The 26534-nt window shown below is 54.6% G+C and overlaps 1 protein-coding gene across 1 annotated transcript in view; it reads right to left on the bottom strand.

Moving 5' to 3' along the window:
* PTPRN2 (protein tyrosine phosphatase, receptor type N2) overlaps positions 1–26534 on the bottom strand; it is a 598332-nt gene that overhangs the window by 48264 nt on the left and 523534 nt on the right. The window contains exon 15 of the mRNA XM_027538454.1: positions 11640–11787. Coding sequence (XP_027394255.1) covers positions 11640–11787 — 148 coding nt within the window. The remainder of the gene's footprint in view (positions 1–11639; positions 11788–26534) is intronic.

Here is a 26534-nt window from a genome sequence, read left to right as displayed (position 1 = left end):
CTTTACCTCCCTCGGAGACACTGAGCGCCACCCTGGAAGGGCCAGGGTCCAGTGAAGGGCGGTTGCGTGTAGCAGGGATGCTCCAGTGGGCACGTCACTTGGCTGGGCATGTCTTATATTTTGTGGCTTGCAGTTCCTGTTTTGAGGGCGGCTGCAAGTTTTCCTCATGATGTGAAAGGCACAGAGAGTGCCTGGCAGGATCACCGATTCGCTCCCGGTCAGCAGGTGTGGTGGAGCTGATTCTTCACGATGTGAAAGGCACAGAGAGTGCCTGGCAGGATCACCGATTCGCTCCCGGTCAGCAGGTGCGGTGGAGCTGACGCCAGGGCCGGGGTGAGCAAGTCCCCGCCCCTCCCCCGAATGATTCCTTCGTCTTCCTCGGACAAACACATACATCTTTTTGGGGATCAAACTCAACATGATGACTCCAGCCACAGAGCAAGATATTTCACACCCGCAGCGCTGGTGTCTGAACGAAGAGGCGGGTGTGTCCTCAAGGTCTTCGTCTGAGACGCCCTCGGAAGCCAGGACACGAGGAAATGCAGGTCGCGTCTCCCCGCGGCACCTGGCTCCATCACGAGATTCTCCTCTCACGAGATCCTCAGTAGTAACTTCAGCCAAGAAGGGAAGGAGAAGAACTCCTCTCAAGAAGAAGCTTGATGAACCAGCCCTCTGTGAGTAACCTTTCTGAACCCCTATAGAATTACTGGTGTTATTCCCATGTTTAAAAACGATGTCTTGAATTCCTCTCATGGTCTATCCAGTACCTGTCCTGGTGTTTCAAACTCATCACCTCCTTCTTCCTGGAATACTGTGCCAGACAGAGCAGGGGCCATTTTCCCATTTTAGGCTGAAGAAACTGAGGCTCCAAAAGACCAAGTAACTGGCCTGGCAAAGGCCACAGCACTGAGGGCTCAAGCAGCCCTGCCTCCTGCTAGCCACGTGATAGCTGAGTAAACGGCTCAGTATCTTAAAGTGTCAGATTCATCATGCGGAGCCTAGGACGCTGCAGTCCGACTCACAGGGCCGTTGTGTGAACGGCTCCCGTCAGGTGCCACGTGAGGCCTGGCAGACGGAAGGGACTTAGAAGCAAGGTCGAGACCACAGACAGACGCACACCTGACTGATGAAGGGTCTGCTGGGCTGGCGAAGCTCGCTGCATGGCTCCGACGAGTCGTCAGCAACCTCAGGATGGTTTTCACAAATGCCAGTGAGGAACAGGTTTTAGAACTGCTTGGCTATGACGAGGGCAGAGGAGCCTTGAAGCGGCAGACTCTGGAGGTGACTGAGCGTCACCACCCAGGCTTCCTTCCAGCCTGGGCCATGGTGTGGACCCTCCCCACACTGCCGGAACCCAGCTCCGGACAGTGCAGAGGCCGCCTCCACTGTGATCTCCCACACGGGCCCCTCAGGATGGGGCTTTCCTGGGCTCCCCGGTCGCATCACTCACCCTGCCGAGTGTGCCGATCCGTGGGCGAGTCAACAGACTTCACCTCCCTCGAGGACGTGACTCATCGATGCTGCTGACGGCAACGCAAGCCGGGAGTCTGTAGAACCCGCTGGTTGACAGCAAGCAGCTCCAGCCGAGGGAGCTTCTGCCTCCGGATGGTCTGCCAGTGTTGCCTCAGGGCCCTTGAGCTTCTCAATTTGCTGTTATGACTGAGATGGGACCATCACGCTCGCTGGCTGACAGCAGTTTCTCCACTTGGAAGGCGTGCCAGGGGCGTCTGAGATGGGCCAGCACTGTCCAGAGGGCTGCAAGTCCTCCACAGAGACCCCACGTCGGGCCGCGCTCGGGAATGACCCAGTGGTCACCAGCTCCTTCCTGAATTTTGTGGGTCTCCCGATGGGTGAGCAAAGCGCGAGCATCATGGGGGCTTCCTGCAGGGTGGCCGCCCAGCTCGGCACGTGAGTGGCCCTGAAGGTGGGTCACAGCGGCTGGAGCTCAGTGGGACCCCCTGTTCTAACTACGCACAGACCTTGCACTCAGCGTCTACAGGGGGAAGGCCTCTCGGGGCTCGGCCTGTGTGCCGGGCAGGAAAGGACCCCACAGGCTTCAGGTCATGGCCCAGGCTGTCCTGGGGCTCCTGGGGTCAAAGGTTGAACTGTGCCCCCCAGGACCTCGGGCTGTGGCCTTGACGCGGAGCTGGGTCTGTGCAGAGGGGATGGGCACAGCAAGCTCACAGGCACGGGTGGGCCTCACCCCACGTGTCTGGGGCCTGGAGAGAAGTGGGGAGGTTTGGACTCAGACCCAGGCACACAGAAGGGAGCATGCAGACGTGAAGGCCGAGAAGACGGCCTGGGACGGACACCCCTCAGAGCCCCGGCAGGCCAGCCTCGTCCTGGGCCCGGCCTCCAGCCCGTGAGGACACAGCTCTGCGGCCCGGGCGCGCCTGCCCCCAGGGCTGGCCTGTGTCTGGGCCTGGCTCCCTTAGGACGCACCGACCTGTGTGCCCTGCTCCTGCATCTCAGCTCTTCCAGGTCCCACACCTTCAATGACCGAGAGCAGGACTTTCCTACCAGCCTAAAAAAGTGAGTTTTCTATGAGGAAAGCAGGGAACAGGCGCGAGGTGGGCCCTCACGAGCCTGGAGGAAGGGGCGGGGAGCTCTGCTCAGAGGCCCCAGAGGCACTGGGGCCTGCGGGAGGCTCCAGGCTGGCCCTCGGTGGGTGCAGTGCAGACACCAGGGCGCCGCAGGGTGGCGGGGAGCGCGGTGTGCCCGTGTTTGCCACAGTGGTCGTGTGGCACACGCAAGAACGACTCTGCAGAAACAAGAGCTCAGACACCGACCAAGCGAAACCACGCCGTCGCACCGTCCCACCCAGAGACCGTCAGCCGGCACACCCCAGCCACCCGCTTCTCTGAGCGAGGCACCTGCCCCAGGCTGAGCGGAGGGCTGCGGACAGACAGCGAGGGGCGCGGCCTCCGAGGGCCCGGGTAGGGGGCAGCTCAGCCATGCTTACATGAAATGGGCAAGCCTGGTCTGCTGAGCACAGGGCTGTCAGCGGGAGCAAGCGGCCTCCTCTGGGCTGACTGAGGGCCCTGGTCTGCTGAGCACAGGGCTGTCAGCGGGAACCAGCAGCCTCCTCTGGGCTGACTGAGGGCCCTGGTCTGCTGAGCACAGGGCTGTCAGCGGGAACCAGCGGCCTCCTCTGGGCTGACTGAGGGCCCTGGTCTGCTGAGCACAGGGCTGTCAGCGGGAACCAGCGGCCTCCTCTGGGCTGACTGAGGGTCGATGGAGGGTGACACCCGCGTCACCTCCAGCTGACAGTCTCAGCATCTACAGGGACCAGGGCGGATGTGCGACCTGAGCCTTTGGGACGGGGTCTGAGAACAAGATGAAACCCCCTGCTCCCAGGCCCTGCCAATGAGGACGCCTGGGGAAGGAAGGGGAGCAAGTTTGGCAGGAACTGAGTCGCCTTAACAGAGACGCACCTGTGACGGCAGGTGGGAGAGGGGCCCAGAGGACACTCCGACCGAGGCTGACGTGGCGGAAGGGGGCCGGGGCGGGGAGACCCGTGGGGGTCTGGGGACGGAGTCACCGGGACACGAGGTGGAGCAGCGTGTCTGGCTCCGCTGCACCTGTGACCCCGCAGGGGGCGGCCGCCCGCACCCCCGCCCCGCACGGAAGCCCGCCTCAGGGTCCTGGGCCTCTGTGTGCAGCATGGGAGGGTGGATCCTCCAGGAAAGGAGAGCCCTCGGGAGGGGTGCTCAGCGCAGCTGAGCTGGGGGAGCACAGGGCTGCAGTTTAGGTTGACACCTGAAGGAGATCGGGCATGAGGGGACATGGCCCAGAAGCCCCCGAGGCCCCCGGTGCTTGACGCAGCTGCAGCAGATAATTGGTCCTCCTGGTGTGCAAGTCACTCAGTCGTGTCCGACTTTTTGCGACCCCGTGGACTGTAGCCCTCCAGGTTCCTCCATCCATGGGATTCTCCAGGCAAGAACACTGGAGTGGGTTGCATTTCCTTCTCAGGGGATCTTCCCGACCCCAGCAGATGCTGAAGCCTAAACAAACAGTCCGGTTACTTGTTCTTTTAGGCCAGGAGGTCCACCAACACGGGCCTGAGCAGTGAGGAGGCGACTGTGCTTCTCCGCGTCTTCATCTCCACCAGAAAGGCGGCTGGCTGTATCGACGGTGTGGCTTTTCACACAGAAACATGTTCACGATGCTCTGGGAGAGCTGCGGCAGAGGGCGGGGTCGGGGGCAGAGCCCAGCTAAGCGAGGGGGCAGGACCAGCAGAACCCGTGTCCACAGACCTAGCCCTTCAACACTGCCCGTTTATGCTTGTCCTTCTGCCCAGAAGCCTGGGGTGAGTCTGAATCAAGGTAGTTCTCCGGGTTCCAGCCTCCAGCTGCTCCCAGGATCCTGGCCAGGACCGTCCCTCTTCACCGCATCACCCCAACCAGCCTGGCTTCCCTCCTCCACGCCAAGGACCCTGGTGATGACCCTGGGCCTGTCTGGAAAACCCAGGCCCCTCTCCCTAAGTTAAGGTCAGCTGATGAGCAAACCTCAGGCTCATCTGCAACTCCCCCTTCACGTTGTCGCGAAGGCGGCACCCGCATGGGCCCCGGGGGCAGGACGTGGGTCCTGGGGCTGGTGGTCTGCTGCCGCACGGGCAGGGGGACCGAGCGGGACCCGTCAGACTCAGGCTCCCTCTCAAGAGCAAAGTGACTCTGCGATCTGGGGTGTCTGCTGCCTGTCACAGGCCCGGGGCGGTGCGGGTGGCATGCCCCTCACCCAGGGCCGAGATCAGGCCCGAGGCTGACGGAGACGGCCGTCAACCTGATGGCTCCTGACACCTCAGTCCGCTAAGAACTCTAACTGAAGTGAGCAGCGAGAAGAGGGGGTAAGAAGGAGGAGGAGGGAGGGGAGGGGAGGGGAGGGGAGGAGGGTCAGAAACGGGAGTACAGCTGGCAGTCTGACCCTCCTGCTAAACGCTGACCTCCTGGAAGTCTAAGCAGGTAACCACTCAGTTCAGTTCAGTCGCTCAGTCGTGGCCGCCTCTTTGCGACCCCATGGACTGCAGCACGCCAGGCTTCCCTGTCCATCACCAACTCCTGGAGTTTACTCAAACTCATGTTCATTGAATCGGTGATGCCATGCAACCATCTCATCCTCTGTTGTCCCCTTCTCCTCCTACCTTCAGTCTTTCCCAGCATCAGGGTCTTTTCCAAGGAGTCAGTTCTTTACATCAGGTGGCCAAAGTATTGGAGTTTCAGCTTTAGCATCAGTCCTTCCAATGAACACCCAGGACTGATCTCCTTTAGAAGGGACTGGTTGGACCTCCTTGCAGTCCAAGGGACTCTCAAGTGTCTTCTCCAACACCACAGTTCAAAAGCATCAATTCTTTGGTGCTCAGCTTTCTTTATAGTCCAACTTTCACATCCATACCTGATTACTGGAAAAACCATAGCTTTGACTAGACGGACCTTTGTTGGCAAAGTGATGTCTCTGCTTTTTAATATGCTGTCTAGGTTGGGCATAACTCTTCTTTCAAGGAGCAAGCGTCTTTTTATTTCGTGGCTGCAGTCACCATCTGCAGGTAACCACTGTTGTCAGCTATAACGATGGGGTCATAGTTACGTAGGAGAAGGTCTTTACTTTAGGAGACACAGGCTAAACCATTTAGACACATAAAACCCACTTTGAAATAGTTCAGCCAACAATGAAGTAAAACAGCCAGATCACAAAACTGAGTGGCAGCCATGTGGAGTCTGGCCCGTGGGGATGTAGGCGATCATCAAATTATCACTTCAACCTGAGGATCTGAAAACTTTTGTAATAAAAAGGGTGGGGAAAATGATGCCAAGCCGGCGTTCTTTGCAAAGCACCCGCGGGACTGGGTGGCCAGGAGCCCCCTGGGGTCAGGAGGACGGGGGACAACCCTTGTCGCCCCCGACGCCCTGGCTCACCTCTGGCTCCAGGTTCTCGGGTGGCAGTGTGAAGGGGACGTTGCACACGTGGCCTTTCTGCTGTGCGGGTGTGTCAGGGCTGCAGGGCGGCGGCAGGCGGGCCGGGGTCACGCGGGGAGCAGCCATGGGCATGGTCCTTCCGGGTCCGTGCCTTGGGAGGCAGCGCTCTGCATTCATCTCCTTGAATATGATATCATCAGTGACTCGAAATAATCTGAAACATGCTTATAAACCACATGGAGAGCAAACACCGACAAGGAGGCACCGTGATGAGCGGGTGTCGAGCTCCCCTAGGCTTTGAACAAGGGTGCGTTTATCGGAAGTGAATGCAGAGTTCAGTGCTGAGTCAGGATGGACAGATGAGGGCTGGGCCCTGTGAGGAGCCCATCACACGCTGAACGGACACTGGGAACATCTCGGTGGAGGAAACACAGCCCGGCGTGGCCCTCTGAAGGCTGTGATTGGCTGCTCGGGGTGAGGGAACCAGCACGCATCCAGGAGAGGGCCCAGGTCTGGCGCCCCCCGAGGTCCCGGGTCTCTCCGAGCCCCCGAGTCCCCCTGAAGCTGAGACTCTGTGCAGCCTCGGTTGTGAGAGGTGAGACGTGCAGACACCAGGCCACAGGAGGTTGGACGTCTCACATGTCCAGTGGTCCAGCTTCCAGGAAGGGAGTGAACAGGAGGCAGAAGCTGGACCTGGGTGGCTGAACTGTGCAGACGGTCGGCATGGGCCCCAGCCCGCCAAGCAGCCCCTCTGCTCTGGAGGGCTCTGGAGTGTTGTGCCCTCAGCCCCGGGCCCTGACTCCAGAGGCTCTGGCCCTGCAGGGCTTAGCTCCACGAGGAGGTCTGGTAGCGTCTGGAACACGGCCTTAGCCTCTCCTCTGCTTCCCTTAGAAACTGTTCAGTCCCAGGCAGCCCAGCCTCTGCGAAGGAAGAAGCCCACACACTGCTGCGGGATTTCCTTTTTGGCACCAACGTATCCACGGCCTCCCCCGTCTGGAGGCAGTTACTCAGCTCGTTCTGAGGCCATAAAAGGGGGGGTGAAGAAAAGACAGTGGGTCAGGAATTTCTCTGGACGCGCTGCTTTCTTGGGCAGCTTCCTCACACGAGAAGAAATCCAGCTTGCTGTCAGATTCAGGAGAATTTCCCACGACTGATCACTACAGGCAAAGCCGGTCACTCCAACGTGACCACACCAGGATGTTCACCGCGGAGATCCTGCTCAGAGTGGGGAAAAGCGTCAGCCCAAGGTTTGCTTGGAAAGAAATTTTCTGTGTGTTTTGAGGGAAGTGGTGCTTTGTCAGGACGGCGGCTGTGGGTGTATTTTAGATGTTCAGTCCGTGGAAGTGTGAAGTCTTGCTCACTTTCCTGACACGAGAGTCTCAGATGAGTCCCCAGAAACATGCAGGGTGTTCGTCATCACAGGGCACACAGACAGACTCGAATCCCAGCCCCTTCATCTGTCAGGTGGGGGAGGCCGGGCGGGGTCGGGGGCAGGCCCGGGAGGGGTGGGGGCAGGCCCAGGCAGGGTGGGAGTCAGGCCGGGGAGGGGTGGAGGAGGCCTGGGAGGAGTGGGGGGCAGGCTGGGGAGGGGTGGGGGGCAGGCCGGGGAAGGGTTGGGGGCAGGCCCGGGTGGGGTGGGAGGCAGGCCGGGGAGGGGTGGAGGAGGCCCAGGCAGGGCGGGGGGCAGGCCCGGGCGGTGTGGGGGGCAGGCCAGGGAGGGGTGGGAGGCAGGCCGGGGAGGGATGGAGGAGGCCCAGGCGGGGTGGGGGGCAGGCCTGGGTGGTGTCAGGGGCAGGCCTGGGAGGGGTGGGGGGCAGGCTGGGGAAGCATTGGGGGCAGGTCCGGGAGCTCGGGGATGGCACGCGACATGATCAGCCGGCCACCGTCCTTTTCGTCACACACGGCTGAAGCTGGTGCCACGTGTGATGCGGCTCCCAGAAAGAGCCAGGAGGGAGTCGCTCAGACCCTCCCCTGCCCCGTCTGCCAGGTAAGGCCGTGGACGCAGCTGTGAGCCCGTCAGCAGCAACACCCTAAAGGCCACAGCTCGAGACACGGCTTCATGGACCTTCTGTCCATCCTCCGTGTCTGCGTCCTCAACTTGACCTCTCCGGTTTCATCGCTAAGTACCCCCGGACTTCCATGTCTCTCTCTTGCTATTATGAGTCAGAATCACAGACTTTAAGATGGCATACCACCATAGCATCATATTCTTGTCCTTAGCTTGTAAAGAACAGGAATATGAGGGAATATTGCATAATTCTTTTAAAAATGCAAAAAAAAAGGCACTTTAAAGCATTTTAAATTCTTTAAACTTCTGAACTATATAACAGGACCCAGCACAGCACCAGCCAACATCTTGTAAATCTGCCTTCTTCTTTGAAAGACAATTTGTTTGCAGCTAGAACCTTCGGGCTGTCAGGGATGGGAAAGTTGCTGGTCCGGCCACTTTGAACTTCCCACCAGCCTGCTGATGGGGACGCAGCGGGTGCCCCAGCCTCAGCTGGACCGGAGCCAGTGTGGGCGGGGCGTGGGGGGCGGGGAGGTATCAGGCGGGCAGGCGACCAAGAGACATGGATGGGGTGGAGGGGTGGGGCCCGCACACGGCCCTGGGCGGGTCCAGGTGGGTGCCCCAGCCGTGCCCATCGGGGAGCATGGCGGAAGCCCAGAAGCACTCCTGTCTCCTGGGCGGAGGGTGGATGTGGTTGTTGGGGAGGGTGTCTGACACATGACGCTGTAATGAGCACCCTGACACCCACGTGGTGTCAACATTGGCTTCAGGCGCCAGGGTGCGTGGAGGCCCACCCTGTCTACACGCTCTGCTCCACCACGGACATCGCTGCACGTGTGGAGGGAACAGTCGGACAACACGAAGCAGATCTCAAGAAGCAGCCGTTCTCCTTGGTGGAGTCTGGTGAGACCACCAGGAGTTTAATGCACGCCATCGCCCTGGGGTCCTGCTCGGGGAGGCTGCAGGCCGAGACCTGACCACCGGGTCTCCTTCTGAAAGCTGAGAAGGCGGGAGCGTGGAGGACCGAGCCAGGGACGCGTGTGCGGGACGAGACCCACGCGTCTGGGGAGGCTCTGTCCACCCGCCTGTCTCTGAGACCAGGCTCTGTGATGGCCACATGGTCAGGAACGGTGGCTTCTGGCTCGCGCCCCATGCCGGAGTCCGGCCAAGAAAGCACTTCCTTGTGGAGCCCTGGCTCCAGCCCACGTGCAGGCGGCAGGCCCGAGGCTCTGGTCCGAGGGCTTCTAGGGCCCTGGTCCCCTTGGGGTTGGCCCCCACCCCCGCTGGAGGCTGAAAACAGGCTGTCCTGCGTCCCTGAGGCCCCGGCCTGTGGACCCTCCGGCTGCAGGGCGTATGGCCCGGAACCTGTCTCCTTCTGGCTGGCGCTGCAGGAGGGCGCTTGGGGAAGAGCCTTTGAACTTGAGTGTTTATCTTGCAGCCCCAACAACCAAGGAAACCAGAGGCTTCCACACAGGCTGACCATCTGCCCCACACGGCTACTCATCTGGGGTGCAATTGGAATCCCCCACCCAGATCCTCCCTGAGGACAAGGGCTGAGCGTGGTTGACCGGACATCGCTGTTGGCCAGCAGTCCTCAGTGCTCAGTGCAGTTCAGTCGCTCAGTCGTGTCTGACTCTTTGTGACCCCACGTACTTCAGCACGCCAGGCCTCCCTGTCCATCACCAACTCCTGGAGTAATGTCTCTCCTTTTTAATATGCTGTCTAGGTTGGTCATAACTTCTCTTCCAAGGAGTAAGCGTCTTTTAATTTCATGACTGCAGTCACCATCTGCAGTGATTTTGGAGCCCAAAAAGATAAAGTCTGTCACTGTTTCCACTGTTTCCCCATGTATTTGCCATGAGGTGATGGGACTGGATGCCATGATCTTAGCCAGATGCCATAAATGTTGAGCTTTAAGCCAACTTTTTCACTCTCCTCTTTCACTTTCATCAAGAGACTCTTTAGTTCTTCTTTGCTTTCTGCCATAAGGGTGGTGTCATCTGCATTATCTGAGGTTACTGATATGTTGATATTTCTTGGTGCACAGCAGGTACTTAAATATCTGTTTGTTATTGGCTTTCCTTCTAAATATAAAACACAAATTGCAATGGCCCCTATTTTTAGAGCTCTTTAGGGAAAAGCCCTTCAGACATCACAGAACTGGTCTGAACACCAACTAAAGTGTTAGAAAAACCTTACACCTAGAAGTGTGTTAAGATTTTCACAGGAGGGTGTCATTCCGGGCTCGGGTCCAAAGCCACACAGGTGCGTGTCTTGGCTCCTCCTGTCCTGTGAGCCGGGAGTGAGTCGCTGCCGTTGCCCACAAGCCAGAGTGTCGGCCACGGCATCCCCCAGGCAGATGGGCAGCAGGAGCTGGGTTCCTGCCTTTGGGTGACACCGCCTGGCCCCCTGGCTCCCAGCGCAGGATGCAGGCTGTGTCCTCGCGAGGGTGCTGGTCTTCCCTCTGAGACCTGAGGGGCTTTGCTGAGCCCTCGGACACGTCAGCCCACAAAGTACGTGCTGTCACGTCTGAAGTCTGCCTGAATCCCTCCTGCCCTCCGCCACAAACTCACTCCACGCGCACAAGTCACTCATCACGTGAAGCTGGCACTTACATCAGACACTGCTCACAACACACGTCGGACTCCCACCCCCATAGGGGGTGTGTATTAATAACAGACCCCCCCCCCCACCCCCACCACCAGCCCCAGCCTGGAACCTGCTGGAACATGGGAGGCTGGAGCATCTCCAGATAGTGACGGAAGGCAGGAATGGCCGGGTGGGGAGACGCACATTCAGCCCGCACCGCATATCCCTTCACGCCCCTGGGGGCCTCTGCCCCTGCAGTCGCCTGTCAGCTCACACAATGTCAGGGAGACGGAGGGCTGGCATCTCCCCGTGTCCCCTCTCTTGGCAGCGACTCCTGCCAGGCAGCAGGTGCCCAGCAATGCTGGGGAGACCTGTCTGTTCCTTGCACAGCCTGCCCGGCCTGCGAGACTGCCTCACTGACCCCATAGCCCTGAGAGTCCAAGGGCGATGATGTGATCCCCAGGAGAGGGGAGGACGAGGCTCCAGGCGTTTGGAACCAAGCCCCGAGTCCACAGCAACAGCAGCAGCACAGCCTGAGCTTGCTGGCATCTACCTGTGCCCACCCCCACCGCCGTGCCTCCAGGACCGGGTGGGGCTCGCAGGGCGCCAGGCACGGAATCCAAAATTCAACACAAATGAACTTATTTACAAAACAGGAAGGGACACAGGGACACAGAAAACAAACTGATGGTTGGTACCAAAGGGGAGGCGGGGAAGGGATGACAGGAGTTTGGGATCAACACACACACACTTCAATATATAAAACAGATACTCAACAAGCTCCTACTGTGCAGCACGGGGAACTATACTCAATATTCGGTAATGACCTGTAAGTGAAAAGAATCTGAAAAAGAACAGAGGTGTGTGCGTCACTGAATCACTCTGCTGTACACCTGAAACGAACGCAACGTTGTAAATCAACTCTACGCCAAAAAAATAAAAAAGTGAAACGACCGATGTCGGCAGAGCGGGTAGATACGGAGGAGGGAGGGCTCTGGAGCCCCACGAGCCCTAGAGGAGACCCTGGAGCGGGGCGGGCGCAGCCCCTCCCCGCCGCCCCCAGAGCGGGCGGTGTGTACAGGAGAGCACCGCCAGGCCGCCCCCGCCCCCCGGAGCCGGGCGGTACGTACAGGTCAGCACCGCAGGGCAGCGGTTCTTCGGCAGGTTCTCTTCCCTCTGGGCCACGAGCGAGCTGCTGGGCTCGGCCTGGTAGGCACACAGCGCCTCCCACTCCTTCTCCAAGCGGTTCTTGTTCTTCAGGTGGTCCTCCATGTAGGCCTGGAACAGAGAGCAAGCGTCAGCAGGTCCACCTGCGGGGCGTGGGCCCTGGGGCGGCCCCGGGCGGAGCCCACGCTCCACCTGCGTGGACCGGGCGGGGCGGGCTGGCACCGCTGCGGGGAAGGGGCCGAGTGCGAAGCAGACGTTGGGGGGGGGGTGTGTTTCGCGTCGCAGGGCAGGGAGCCCGCGCCAGATCCTCGCTGGGGCTGCTGACCTTGCTCCCGCCTCTGCACAGAAGTCGTTTTCCTTACGACAGGCCGGCTTCTCTGAACCCACCAGGGGGATGCAGTTTGCTCTGATCGGCACAGTGTTACGTGGCCGTCAGTGTTAAAAAACAAAACCCCAAACACAAACCAAATGTCTGACCTTCATCTGCTCTGATCTTAATTTTTCCAGGCACCTGCCTGTGGGCAGGGACACAGGACAGGTGGACAGGCAAACTGGCCTCCTGAACATTCCCTCCACAGACTCCGGAGCTGGTCTGTTCACTCGCCTTACTGATCTGTTTAGTCCAGAGATGACCGCGGTTTTAAGGAAAAGAATCTCAAAGGACCGACCCAGGTGGTTTTATTGGGCCCAAAGGAAAGTCTCATCTTCTAACGTCTTGCTTGTGGTTTTCAAATATGTCCACACAGCAAAGTGAAACACATACACATGTGCACACACACACGTGCACACATGCACACACGGAGCCGGGTCCCTGGTCAGGCACTCCAGTGTCCGGCCAAGATTTACACCTCTTCCACGCCCACCCTGACCCCTCTGTCGGCCCCTTCGTCTGCTCAGTCCAGCAACCACCACTCCAGTGACCATCACTGCCCTTGACTGCCCCGCCTTATCGGCACCCACCCCAGGGGACAGACGGGCACGTGAAAAGGAAGGAAGCCCACCAGACGGTCGGGCTGAGACCTCACACCTCTCAGTAAAATGCGGAGTACAGCTGGCCTGAACGGCTTTGTATTATTCACTTAACAAACACCGACTCTGTCCATGCTGGTCCGACTGGTGTGTGTATCTGTGAGTGCACGCTGAAGCGGGGTGTGGAGGCTGGGTGCCCGAGGGTGCTGCTCCAGGGGAGGGGTCACGCTCCCGGTTGCCTGGCCCAGCTGAGGTGCCCCTGGCCTGTGGCTCCGGGAGGGCCAGTGACAGGCCCTGGGTGATTATCACACGTCCCTCGATCCCCTGCTACAGCCGCTTAGGGGACCAGCAGATGGCCTTTCGTGCAGATGACAAAGAACTGTGACCATGAACCCTTTTCAGGGACAGACCGTGAACCTCAGTAGCTCACCCTCGTGAGGAAAAGAAACATCACAGCAGTTCTAAGCCCACTCCCCGACACGGCCCTTGGGTTTCAGGAAAAGAATTTCAAAGGACTGACCCAGGTGGTTTGATTGGGCCCAAAGGAAAGTCTCATCTTCTAACGTCTTGCTTCTGGGTTTTCAAATATGACCACACAGCAAAGTGAAACATCTTTAAAGCAGCAACTTTAGGGCACAGTCCAGAAAATGTAAACCACACACTGCTTTCTTTGGGGACAATCATCATGGAACATCACATACATATTTTTTGTACCAGTTACTCTAAAAAGGATGGCATTTTTGCACGACACTGTACTTAAATCTGTGTAAATACTGACCAGCTTATTACCTAGCCTTAAACACGGTGTGTGTGGAGGTTCCAGGAAGGAGGGTAGTTCTGGGTAAGTGTATGGTCTCAGTGCTTCTGGGGTTACTTTTCCCAAGACTGGTTAATGTACAGTCTTACTCGTGGGCATAAAACGGTTCCTGGCAAAATGATCCGGGATCCTCCCTTTTCTTTGGAAAATGCTGTTCATGAAGCCCATCGGGGAAGAATGAGCTTCTTTCTGAGAACTGTTGTTTTCTAGCAGTAAGCTATACGGAGACTTGCTGGTTCTCTCCTCTAACAGTAAGTCTCCGTTGTGTCTGACTTTGTGACCCCATGGCCTGTACGTGGCCCACCAGGCTCCTCTGTCCATGGGGTTCTCCAGGTGATAATAGTGGAATGGGTTGCATTTCCTTCTCCAGGGCATCTTCCTGACCCAGGGATTCAACCAGGCTCTCCTGCATTGCAGGCAGATTCTTCACTGCTTGAGCAATCAGGGAAGCCCCAGATGAGCTTCTTTCAATAAAACATGATGGATTCTAAACTGATGAGCCTTGGAAGGTTTAATCCAATCTCAAATGTTGTCTGCAAAAGGGGCCTCACACTCGAGCCCACGAACCCCAACTACTGCCCTGGTGCAACCCAGAGCCCGCGCTCTGCCACAGAAGCGATCGCGGTGAGGGGCCCCGGCTCCTGCAACTGGGAGAGCCTGAGCGCAGCCAGAAAGAAAAATGAGTAAAAGAAACGCAAACACCGAGACAAAGCTTTCCTCCTCTCGACGTGCACTGCCGCGGTCAGCTGTGCTCGTCCTGCTCCGGTCGTCTCAGTTGATCTGTTCCGAGCAGCGGTGCTTCTCTGTTACACCTTTACAGAGCGTGGGTCACCGTGATAAATGGACATAATTCCCATCCGCGTCTGAGGAGCCGTCGCTCCCTACGCTTGTGGATTAGATGCTTTTCTTCTGAGACATGGGAGTGAGTTTCACGTTGTCTGTGGGGAAGCCAGGCTTTGGTCGCAAAAGAATGAGTTTTACACAAAAACAAAACCTGCCACCGTGACTTAATACCACGAGGGCCCTTCTTTTCAAGGGTGTGATAACAGGTGGAGGGGTGCCTCCCCGGACACAGTCGCCTCCTGGAATAACTAGGTAAGTGAACAGGAAATTTAAACACTCCGCGTGCTCCTCCCCCAGACTGTAGGTGTTCCAAAAGCTGACGTTTAAAATACTTTCATTTAACGTGTGTGTGCCTGTATGTGTGTGTGGGGGGTAGTGGGTATGGCAGGATGGCCTAGTTTAAAAAAAGCGGTACCTTTTTATTCCATAAACAGCACAAGTAGGACAGGACAGAAAGTGAAGGGAAGCAGAGTGAAACAGAAGCCGCTGATGACCCCCCGCCCAGAGCGAAGCTGCAAGGCTGCGGTAACTGCCACCGTCCTTGGCACGTGCGTGAGCTGCTTTTTCATGTTGCTATTGCTTCTCTGTCCTGATAGCTGCTGCCTAGGCCTTGGACGACATCAGTACTACGGGGTTTTCTCACTTGAGCTGAAACGATGCTGAGACGAGGGTCTTCCAGACGCACCGTCCTGCCGCCTCCTCCGCTTCCCGCCTCAGGCCTCCTTCCGGTTCCTGCACAGGCGGGACTGTGGTCACAATACCACCTGCTCCAAATGCCGCCACCGGTGCCCCGACAGCATTTGCTCTGTCCAGACTTCATGCTACCAACCTGCCACGCTAGCCCAGCAAGAACACTTCCCCACTTGAACTCGTCCCCCGTCACGGTCATTCTCAACACTTCACGCCGATTCTGCCACGAATCCACCCAGACGTCCAGGTCTGTGCAGACGCCACCTTCTCCTTCAGGCCCGTCCCCGCCCTGATCTTCCTTTCCCACAACCCGCTCCCCACATCAGATACTCACTATTGCAAAACCTGAGTCTCTGTGACGTGAATCCCTTCTGCTTTGTGGGTGCCAGACCCTCCGTCCTCTTGTGAGATCGCCTGTTCCAGGCTGGGGCCAATGCTGCACGCACTTAGCACAGAGTCAGTATTTGTCGAGTGACTGACATAATCTGGAAACCTGGATGCTGTTTTTCAGTTGCTAAGTCACGTCCAGCTCTTTGCAGCCCCGTGGACTGCAGCACGTCAGGCTTCCTCGTGCACCACCATCTCCCAGAGTTTGCTCATTCACGTCCATTGGGTCAGTGATACTATCTAACCGTCTCATCTTCTGCCTCCCTCTTCTCCTCCCGCCTTCAATCTTTCCCAGCATCAGGGTCTTTTCCAACGAGTTGGCTCCTCCCATCAGGTGGCCAGAGTATTGGAGCTTCAGCTTCAGCATCAGTCCTTCCAATGAATTGCTTTCCTTTAGGATTGATTGGTTTGATCTCTCTGCACCAATCCAAGGACTGCTGCAAGGGACTCTCAAGAGTCTTCTCCAGCATCACAAATTGAAGTGATTTGTATTACTTAGGTTGTATATTGTATATTGATAACTGGCAATCCAAAATTTTTGCCATCAAATCTAAAACTTGGAAGAACCGCCCCCCAAAGTACCATAAGGAGTTTGGAATGTTTCATTAAATATTTCCTGCTGCCTTCTTCCTTTCTGAGTTACCCAAGGAACGTCCATACAATTCATGTCGAATGTTCCTGTGACAATCTCAAGGTCTCACAGGTTTTTAGGCATGGCCAGAGTTCAGAAAGGTCTTCTCCCAGTCTCCCCCACTGTTTGATCTTAACCCCCTTCAGCGTCCAGGTCTGTGGTGTCTCTGTGGGTCACTTCTGTGGACCTCGTGCCCTGGGTGAGCAGCCTCGTTCGGGATGTGCTGTGCGCAGTCCCAGTGTAAGGAGCCTGTCTTCCCCATGGGTTGTGAGCTCCTGGGGTGTAGGGACCTGTCCTACACCAACACCATCACCCCCACAGAGGAAGCCCTGGGTACACAGAGCAGAGCAGAGCACGAGTCACCAGCACTGGAGCAGGGCTGGTCAAGTGAGGGAGGTCCCCCACCACTTGGAAGACCCCAGTCAAGTGCACAGTCAGGGTTCAGCACCCATTGGCTCAACTTGAAGAGCTTAGATAGTTGAGTTAAGACAGCTACGTAGTTCGTAAGGGACCTTTGGAAGCAAGTCTTTAATCCTGAAGAATTGCTCAGTACTCTCCCCTGGACATGGGTTCTGGCGGGCTCTGGGCTTACGGGAATTGTATTCCCAAAAGCCTGGGTCTATCGGGAACGTCACTCGGGCTGAGTTCAGGTAAGTCCCGAGTGCGAAGGTTTCTAAAATCTTCTTGAATTGTACTTTCCAAGAGCCTAGGTTTGAAGCACTTGCATAGAAGATAATCCCCAGATCAAACCATTCATGGAAAAAAGTCTTGAGCTTTCAGAATATGGGTTTTCTACATTTGCAGTCAACCCGGCTGACAATGACCTCTTGAGCCTTGACCACATGATGCTACCATGGGGATGGCTTTCACAGAACCCAGTTCATGAGATACTGACTCAATCTAAGGCGTTCCTCTTTAACTTCCTTTTATTTCTGACTTTAACCTTCCAGTTCCCGAGCTCGCGTGCCCTTTTCTGGCCCACATGATTAGACTGCTTCGGTAGGAAAACGACCAACAGTTTCTGGGCCATGAGGACCACGTGCCACGAGACGACTTTTCAGGACACACTCTCCATATGTTGGACGAACCAGCTGGCTTCCACATTTAATAGAATCAATTTACTCAGAATCCCGAACCTTTGGGACAAAAATTACTGCATTATAATGTGGAGACATATGTCCTTAACTTGTTAATATCACCCCAGGGTTTTTTGCATGGTTTTCTGATCAAATTGTCAACTACTTCAGGTCAAGAAAGTGATTCCTAGGAATATGGAGCGTTTGGGATGCTCTGGAGTATAAAAGAGTTTTGTTAATAATCACAGGAACATATTAAGAAAATAATCACAGGCACATTTTTGTATCTTTGGGAAGTTAATTTTACCATCACTCTCAGAGCCTTTGTGAATGCCTAAGGGAGTTTTCCAATAGGAAGGCAACTTCAATAAAACAGAGAAGGCAGTGAGCTTGATTTCAGAAAACTTCTTAATCATGTAATAAACAAAAGGGTTTGGTCCCCACACAGACTTTTTGGGCAAACCATCTAATTTTACTTACCCTTCATATACTGCTATGCAAAAACGGGAATTCTAGTACATATTTCTAAGGTAGTGCTGGGGCTTGAGTGAGTTAATATATGAATTATACTTTGTGACTATAAACTATATACAGATGGAAAAGATGGTGTTTCTCATGAGAGAATATCTCATGTCTCTTCCATATTCTGTGACTACAGTGTTCTGGGGACAGTACCATCCTCTAATGAAATACAGTATGTTAAGTCTCCACGGACAGCAGCTGCCAACTGCGGCCTGAGCACAGGAGGCGGGATCACAGTAGAGTTGTTGCTGTGAAGCCGCCTTGTCTGTGGTCAGCCTCCTGACGCTACTAAAGAGGCGAGCAGCAGCATCACCAAGCTCGTTGGTCATGGTTTCGATGCTGCTTCCGATTCACCAGGGATGGTGGTCCCTCTAACAAGCCCACCGCCTCCTCACAGCACGGATCAGGCAGGACCCTCAAGCTCCTCCCCACTGCATGCTTCTTATCCCTGGGTTCAGATGGAGGTGTCGTGAGCCAGCCTTGAGGCGCCACTGGAAATGCCAGTGTAGAGACGTGAAGCTGAGCTGCCGACCTCTGGGTGGAAAGAGCTGGTGATGCCAAGTGGGACTGTGACCTGGCACCTCGGATCGTGTCGGGATCTGGACTGTTTCACCAGCACTGTTTTACCAGTGTTGGCATCAAGGGTCATCTCCAGGGTCACAAGGAAAGAATCCCAGTCACTGAAATCATCTACTTCACCACCACATGACTAGCTCGATTTGTCTTCGTCAAACAGCAACAAGCCAGCACTTTCCTCATGAAACAGAATATCCATCGGAAGGACTGATGCTGAAGCTGCACTATTTTGACCACTTGATGCAAAGAGCCAACTCATTGGAAAAGACCCTGGTGCTGGGAAAGACTGAGGGTAGGAGAAGAAGAAGATGACAGAGGATGAGATGGTTGGATGGCATCGCTGATGCAATGGACATGAGTTTGAGCAGACTCTGGGAGAGTGAAGGACAGAGAAGCCTGGTGTGCTTCTGTCCATGAGGGTCACAAAGAGTTGGGCGTGACTTAGCAATTGAACAAGAACAAAACAAGCCAGCATCTGTGGTCTCAAGGGCTTTGGACTGTGACTGCTCCAAGGAGAGCCACGGGCACCCGGCTCCCTGGCCCCCAGGCCGTCCTCTGTGCTGCAGGAGTGTTGCTGCCCACCTCTGAATGCTGGGAGGACCAGGCTGGAGATCTGTGCGAGTTGGTCTGAATCCAGCCCACAGAGCTGGGATCCTGGCAGATACTGGCTGCCAAGGTGCTCGACCAAACTCACGTGGAGTGGTCACGAGAGCCTGGGTGAACAGTGCAGTTTGAGTTCTGTGAAGTCACAGAAATGATGTTACTCTGGCATTTCTGACCACTACCAAAGGGGTTTCCCAGGTGGTTCAGTGGTAAAGAATCCATTTACCAACGCAGAGGTTGCAGGATTCATGGGTTTGATCCTGGGTTGGCGAAGATCCCCTGGAGAAGGGAGTGGCAACCCTCTCCAGTATTCTTGCCTGGAGAATCCCATGCACGGAGGAGCCTGGCGGGTGACAGTCCCTGGGGTTGCAAAGAGTCAGACACGACTGAGCGACCGAGCACGCACGCATGTACCACTAGCAACGAGAGGGTGACACCCTGAGAGGGGAAAGGGGACTTACTAAAGATAAAAATGAAAATAAGCTTTTAACACAAAAAACTGGAACTCATAAGGAGGGCGGACCATTGCTAAAATCTAGCAAACTCTAAGATCCGGTTCACTGGATCAGGACACACGGAAACCACTCACGTCAGCACAAAACCACGTCTGCACAGATCTCTGGAGACCTCTGTGGCTCTTCAGACATGAAACCAGTAGAGGCTGTCCCAGTGAAAGTCCATTTCACAGTGACACTGCCGGGAACAAGCTTCTGCCACTGAGGAGAGGGTGTCATAAAGGAAGTGCAGGTTTTGGAAGATCCAGTTATTACTCGGAAAGCTTTGTCTCTGTTCTCTACTCTACACGGGTGCCTATGCTGTTCTGCATGTGTGCTCAGTCATGCCCGACTCTGTGACCCCCTGGACTGTAGCCCGCCAGGCTCATCTCTCCATGGGATTCTCTGGGCAAGGAGACTGGAGTGGGCTGCCATCTCCTTCTTCAGGGGATCTTCCCGACCCAGGGATCAAACCCACATCTCCTGCATTGTCAGGCGGACTCTTTCCCACTGGGCCACCTGGGAAGCTGGTATGGGTGCCCATGACAGCAATAAGACCGTTTGTTACAATAAGATTACATCGTTTACGTTTTCTTTCCTTGTGAGAGGACCCGAAGGCTGGTGCTTTAAAATCAGATGGAATCAGATGCAGGCTTTTAACAGCAAGGACGGAGCTGCTTCTGCTGCCATTTGGGGAGATGATGACGTTTCTCCCTTAAAAATAAACAGGGTCACCTGTCTCTATTAATGCACGGAGGGAAGATGTGTGTGCTGAGCATCTGAACTCTAAAAGGAAGACGTTTAAGTCATGAGCAAAGAACATGGAAAGATGAAAGGAGAAAGGAGGTGGGGTCAACTGTCTGGGCTCAGCCCACATCACACAGATGCGGGCACAGTGAACGGCTGGGTTATGCACACAGATGCGGGCACAGAAAACGGCTGGGTTAGGCGGGCATCCTGTCTGCATAGACTGCTGCATCTGGCATATTTCAAATGGTATTTGTTAATATTATGCATCAGGCAGGCTAAGACATTTGGAATTAGAAATTCAAAGTAGTCTGTTCAAACTCAAGGAAGGGCAGATATGGTTAGGTGATCAGAGGGTAGTTTTGCTGTTTCTTAGCTTAGCAAAGGTTTGCTTGAAATGGGAATCACAAACCATACAATCAAGTGTATTCAAACTGCCATCTGACTCCAGTGACAATAACCACACTGGAACCCCCGGACACGGCCGGCAGCCTCCCCCCAGCAAGTCCTCACACCTGCCCCGCCCGCCCAGTCTCGCCTGGCGAGGGACGAAGGGTCTCAGCGGACACTTACACACGCGCCGTTTCATCTCCTTCAAACCGGGAACTTTAAGTGCAGCGCAGCTACACACGCACCATACTAGAGAAAAGGGACACGCAGGCACCCAGACCGGGCGGCTCAGCGCGTGGCCCTGTGCGGGCAGCGGGGGCCCACTCGGCAAAGGCCAGCATGACCTGGAATCCAGCCCCTGGGCTGCATGTGCAAAGCCTGAGGGAGCCCCATCGGGAGAGAGGAATTAGGAAGGAGGAATGAAAGCCCATTCCTGCGGCCTTTCCTCTTTTTATCACACTTTCAGTATCACCGCTGAGGAGGAGGCATTTTTGAGGAGGGGACATTCGCATGTGAGCTCGCAGGGGGCAGTCTGCCTCCCTTATCCTGGCGAGTTGGGAAGAGGACGAAAGCCTGACGCTGACCAGGAAAAGCATCAGGCACATGCAGCAGAGGTGGCTTCACCAATGCATGTGAATCAAGGCCGTTTCCCCCAGTCCCCCCCTGAAAGCTCTGTTTCTCAGGCCGAGCTGTTTTGAAGATGGAATGGAATCTCGGCAGGTCCAGTGACCCCGAAAGCTGTTCTCAGGCTGTCTCAGCGAGAGTTAGAACCGAGCTCCCCGTTCTGAGGTGGTGACCAACCTGACTGCGATGGTAGGGATGTTAAATTGTTAAAACAGTGCTGAAAAGTTCACATGGTTCCAAATGCAAAACCTTTAAGAGGAAGTCCCCAACGGACGCTCATACAGGCGAGACGGTGAGCAAGTAACAGCCTGGGACAGAGAGGCAGCAAAGGAGAAACGGAAGACGCTGGGCTGGGCTGGGGGCTGTGAGTCCTGGGTTATCTGTTTGGTCTAAAGTTCCTTCTGTACTTGAAAAAATAAACTACATTGAGGAACCAAGAAAACAAAGAAACAAAAGCTTTGAAGAAAACCATGTGCTTTTTCAAAGTACTGCCGGGAAAGCCTCCCCAGGATGAGTTCTTTGCCCCTGTGTGGCGCTGAGAAGGGCTGTGCTTTTGGAAGAGAAGGAAAAGGCAACTGCTCGCAAAGCAGGGTGTTGAGAGCGCACAAATTTAGTTCAATTTCGATTTTGTAGAGCTTCACTTATTGGAAGGTTTAATTAATATATTTTTATTATAATTCTGAGTTTTGGTATTCTAAATCTAGAAGAGTCCTTAATTGCGGGGAGGCTTACTGATAACATAGGATTCCCTCATAGCTCAGCTAGTAAAGAACCCACCTGCAATGCAGGAGACCCTGGTTCTATTCCTGGGTCAGGAAGATCCCCTGGAGAAGAGATAGGCTACCCACTACAGTATTCTGGTCTGGAAAATTCCATGGACTGTATAGTGCATCGGGTTGCAAAGAGTTGGACACGACTGAGCGACTTTCACTTTTCACTTTCTTTACTGATAATGGGCTTCCCTTGGGGCTCAGCTGGTAAAGAATCCCCCTGCAATGTGGAGATCTGGGTTAGATGTCTGGGGTGGGAAGATTCCCTGGAGAAGGGATAGGCTGCCCACTCCAGTGTTCTGGCCTGGAGAATTCCATGGACTTTATAGCCCATGGTGTCGCAAAGAGTTGGACACAACTGAGTGACTTTCACTTTTCACTTTCTTTACTGATAATGGGCTTCCCCTGGGGCTCAGCTGGTAAAGAATCTGCCTGCAATGTGGGAGACCTGAGTTAGATCTCTGGGGTGGGAAGATTCCCTGGAGAAGGGATAGGCTACCCACTACAGTATTCTGATCTGGAGAATTCCATGGACTGTATAGTCCATAGGGTTGCAAAGAGTTGGACACGACTGAGCGACTTTCACTTTTCACTTTCTTTACTGATAATGGGCTTCCCTTGGGGCTCAGCTGGTAAAGAATCCCCCTGCAATGTGGAGATCTGGGTTAGATGTCTGGGGTGGGAAGATTCCCTGGAGAAGGGATAGGCTGCCCACTCCAGTGTTCTGGCCTGGAGAATTCCATGGACTTTATAGCCCATGGTGTCGCAAAGAGTTGGACACAACTGAGTGACTTTCACTTTTCACTTTCTTTACTGATAATGGGCTTCCCCTGGGGCTCAGCTGGTAAAGAATCTGCCTGCAATGTGGGAGACCTGAGTTAGATCTCTGGGGTGGGAAGATTCCCTGGAGAAGGGATAGGCTACCCACTACAGTATTCTGATCTGGAGAATTCCATGGACTGTATAGTCCATAGGGTTGCAAAGAGTTGGACACGACTGAGCGATTTTCACTTTTCACTTTCTTTACTGATAATGGGCTTCCCTTGGGGCTCAGCTGGTAAAGAATCTGCCTGCAATGTGGAGATCTGGGTTAGATCTCTGGGGTGGGAAGATGCCCTGGAGAAGGGATAGGCTACCCACTCCAGTGTTCTGGCCTAGAGAATTCCATGGACTTTATAACCCATGGTGTCGCAAAGAGTCAGACACGACTGAGCGACCTTCACTTTCACTTACTGATAACAGGAATTTCCTGAATTCTGCAGGGTCAGGCTCAGGAAGCCTCCAGCTTCACAGCTGGGTCGTCCCCACGGAGGGCTGAGCGGGTGGGAGATGCCCTGAGAGACTCTCCCACACTAACCGATGCGCCCGTCAAACCTGCTGTGGCCTGCACTCACCTTGCTTTACAGGCTTACGGAAAAGGAAAACCACAATTTTATGAAGACTTAAACTGAAACCCTGGTGGGAAATGTTAATAAGAGACGCGCTCTGTTCCAGAAGCGTTCTAATCAGTAAGCTTTAAAGAATAAATATTTCGTCCTCACCACCTCTTCTGACTAAACAGGAGAACGTCTCTTTACACAACCAAGTTTGTTTCACGCTGGGCGCTTTAGAGCCATGTAATTTTGGGTGTGTGCGTAGGAGAGAGTGACAAAGGTCTTCTGCAGTGAGGCTGAGCGAGAGCCATGCGGTAATAGCAACAACAGTAACTTCACCTGCCTTTCAGGGCTGACGTGTTCAAGAAGCTCAAAGAATTTTAAATGAACAATTGTATGAACCTTAAGATCTTATTTAACATCTTAACAATTAAGGTTATATGAACGTAGGCAAAATACAAAGGTGAATACTTACAAGCAGTGGAAAATATTAACAGAATTATACCATATTTCCATAAATGTACAGCTATTTATAACTAAACCGAAGGCAAAAAAGCTTTGCCTGGCATTATGAGTGAAACGTGGATTCTGCCTCTACTTGTGGAAGAGGAAGCTGAGAATTGCAGTATTATTTCAGAATCTTGTTCATGTGTTGGTAGATTTAGCCATTTATTTGTTCATTCAACTAGCTTTATTAAAAGCATCGTAGGAGCTGGGGTGTTGTATGTTCCGGGGACCCAGCAGGTCAAAGACTCTGTCCTCGGGTGCTGGGGTTTTAGCTGGAGAAAGACCACACACAGTAGGTCAGCACCATTTAGAAGATAGCTTCAGACAACGGCAGGGGGTGAGGGGACTAAAACAGGCAACTGGGGGGTGAGCAGCCCAGGAAGGCAGGTCCCTCCTGAAAGATGGGGAGGCGAGGCTGCCGGGGACGGCGGGGCGTCACTGGAGGGAGAACGTTCCGGATGGGAATGGGCCCTGTGGTTCCAGAACCAGAGAGGAGGCTGGGGTGGTGGGGCCCAGGAGGGGGCACCAGGGGCCAGGGCCGGGAGCTTGAAAGCTGAGGGTGGGGAGCGGGAGATGATGCTTATTCGAGAGTGGCGAGGGCCAGCCGGGAGCTTCACGCAGAGGCACACAATGACAAAGATGCCCCGTTCCGTGCCAGCCCCGGGCAGGACCGAGGACACCAGCCAGGCGTTCTGAGAGGGGCTCAGGGGCTGGTCTAGGGGGGTTCCCTAACAGAACTAACTAGAGGCTTCGGGCCGAGTTAATACAGATTCTGCGCATTTCATTCTCCTGCCTGCTCTTCCTCACCCTCCCAAATGTCTGCAAACCCGGATCCCTCACTCAACCGGTGAGGACAGGTCTGGTCTCAGAACCAAAACTTCGGTCTAGATCCACTTGAAGTCAAACACCTGGGTAGAAATCGGAATGCTCAACAACCCTGACACTTCTAATAGCCTTTATGCTTCGTTACCCAGACAAAATCCTCAGATATTTGATGACACTAATTTTTATCTTAGCTTTGTTCTACAACATCTCATGGAAGATCAGTTTGCCCAGCAGAAAACAGTCAATACTTAACCCAAACTTAATATGCAAAATCAACCTAACAACTAAACCAGCTTGGTATTCTTGGATGTGCTGTGCTGTGCTAAGTTGCTTCAGTCAGGTCCAGCTCTGTGTGCTCCTAGGAACTGTGGCCTGCCAGGCTCCTCTGTCCATGGGATACGTCGATATACTTACACAAATAAGGCAACTCCTGAAATGCACACAAGGGTGTGTGAACACGCGTGCATCTCCAAACACAAGAACAGCCCTGAGGAAGCACGTGGTGACTGGCCACCGTCCCAGGGAGCAAATCCTCCTGGTGGCACAGAAGTACTGCTCAGCTCTTCAGGTCACGTGGGTCCAGGAGTTCCGTCCGCATGCCGATTATGGACTGGTTCCCAGATGACACGAAAGCCTCCTCTAAGAGATGCGCACCCTGGAGTAGCCAACAGGCCCAGTGCACTCAAATACACTTGAGTGAAACCAAGATGATCCCAGGCTTTGAGAAAACGAGAACGTCTAAGAAAGGCCCGGAGCACACATCTGCACCAGCTGTCCTCGCTGGCTCGCCATCTTCGGGGCCCACGTGGGAAGGGGTCCAGGGCTCCCAGGGAACCACCCAGCGCCCGGGCCCAGCTGCCTCCTCCAGCCCGCGGGGCTCCAGGACCACCCCCGAGCGCCCAGAACACTCGTGGGGTCTGCCACAGGCCCTAGAAGCCACGCCCCACCCCCCAGATCAACCTTCCCACGCTTCAGGAAATCCCAGTGTGGCCGTTCTCCTGTTCGCAGGACACCAGGCTCTAACTAGGTGATGCCATAAACTGGCTATCGATTCAGTGGGAGGAACCGGCGCAGAGAAATGAAAGATGCATTTTCAGGCTGATCACTCTACTCCTCACCACCCCAGTGCCTGGCGTGGAGCCCAGCACAGCCTAGGTGGTCAGTAAACACTTGACGAACGAGGGGGGTGCACCCACCCACCTAGCCCCACCTGGAGAAGGGGCCCCAGCTCCACGGCCTCTGACGCAGCCTCAGCACCAAGGCCAGAGCCACCCGGTGGATACGGGGTCACCCCGAGAGACACTGAGCCGTGCCGGCCTCAACAGTGAAAGCCATTGGGAAGAATGGGTCTCAGCGCTTCATTTTTCAGTGTTCTCCACAATATTGACTATCTTAAATGAGCACTCAGCAGAGGGAAGGACAGACTTCTATGCTATGAAACAAATTTTAATTTCTTGCAGAATATTCTCATAAATTTCATTTTTTTCCGCCTTGCTTTTTTCTCTGCCTAGCTTACCAACGCTCTCACCTTCATTGGGATATTTGGGAATATTGCATAATCTATTCCTGGGATGCATGAGCAGCTCTGCAGCTTATAAAATATTCATTCACTTTCAAAAGTATTTGCACCCTGCTGTCAAACGTGGACAGATTCATACAGAGTATCGGAAAATGGCTATTTTAATGGCAAATGCTTTCCTCAAACCTCTCCACTAAAACATTTTCTTCAAAATTATTTTCATAAGATGAACAATTTCAACATTAGCGGCTAATCCCCTTTCATTTAAAACTCTGCTGATAAAATTCTTTGCTTGTCATTCAAATAGTAAGTAATAATTATAGACTGGAGGCTCCCATCTCTGGATTCATTAATGGTAAATTGCATGGAAGTCTGAAGCATAAGGCGGCTTTGATACATCTCAAAATGCAATTTCCATAGCTTCCCTTGGCTATGTACAATTAATTATACAGTTAATAAGGGAAATATGTTAATGAAAGAAACATTATTCATCCA

This window comes from Bos indicus x Bos taurus, chromosome 4, assembly GCF_003369695.1.
Source record: "Bos indicus x Bos taurus breed Angus x Brahman F1 hybrid chromosome 4, Bos_hybrid_MaternalHap_v2.0, whole genome shotgun sequence".
Classification (NCBI taxonomy): domain Eukaryota; kingdom Metazoa; phylum Chordata; class Mammalia; order Artiodactyla; family Bovidae; genus Bos; species Bos indicus x Bos taurus.
This window is presented reverse-complemented; position numbering and strand designations above follow the sequence as displayed.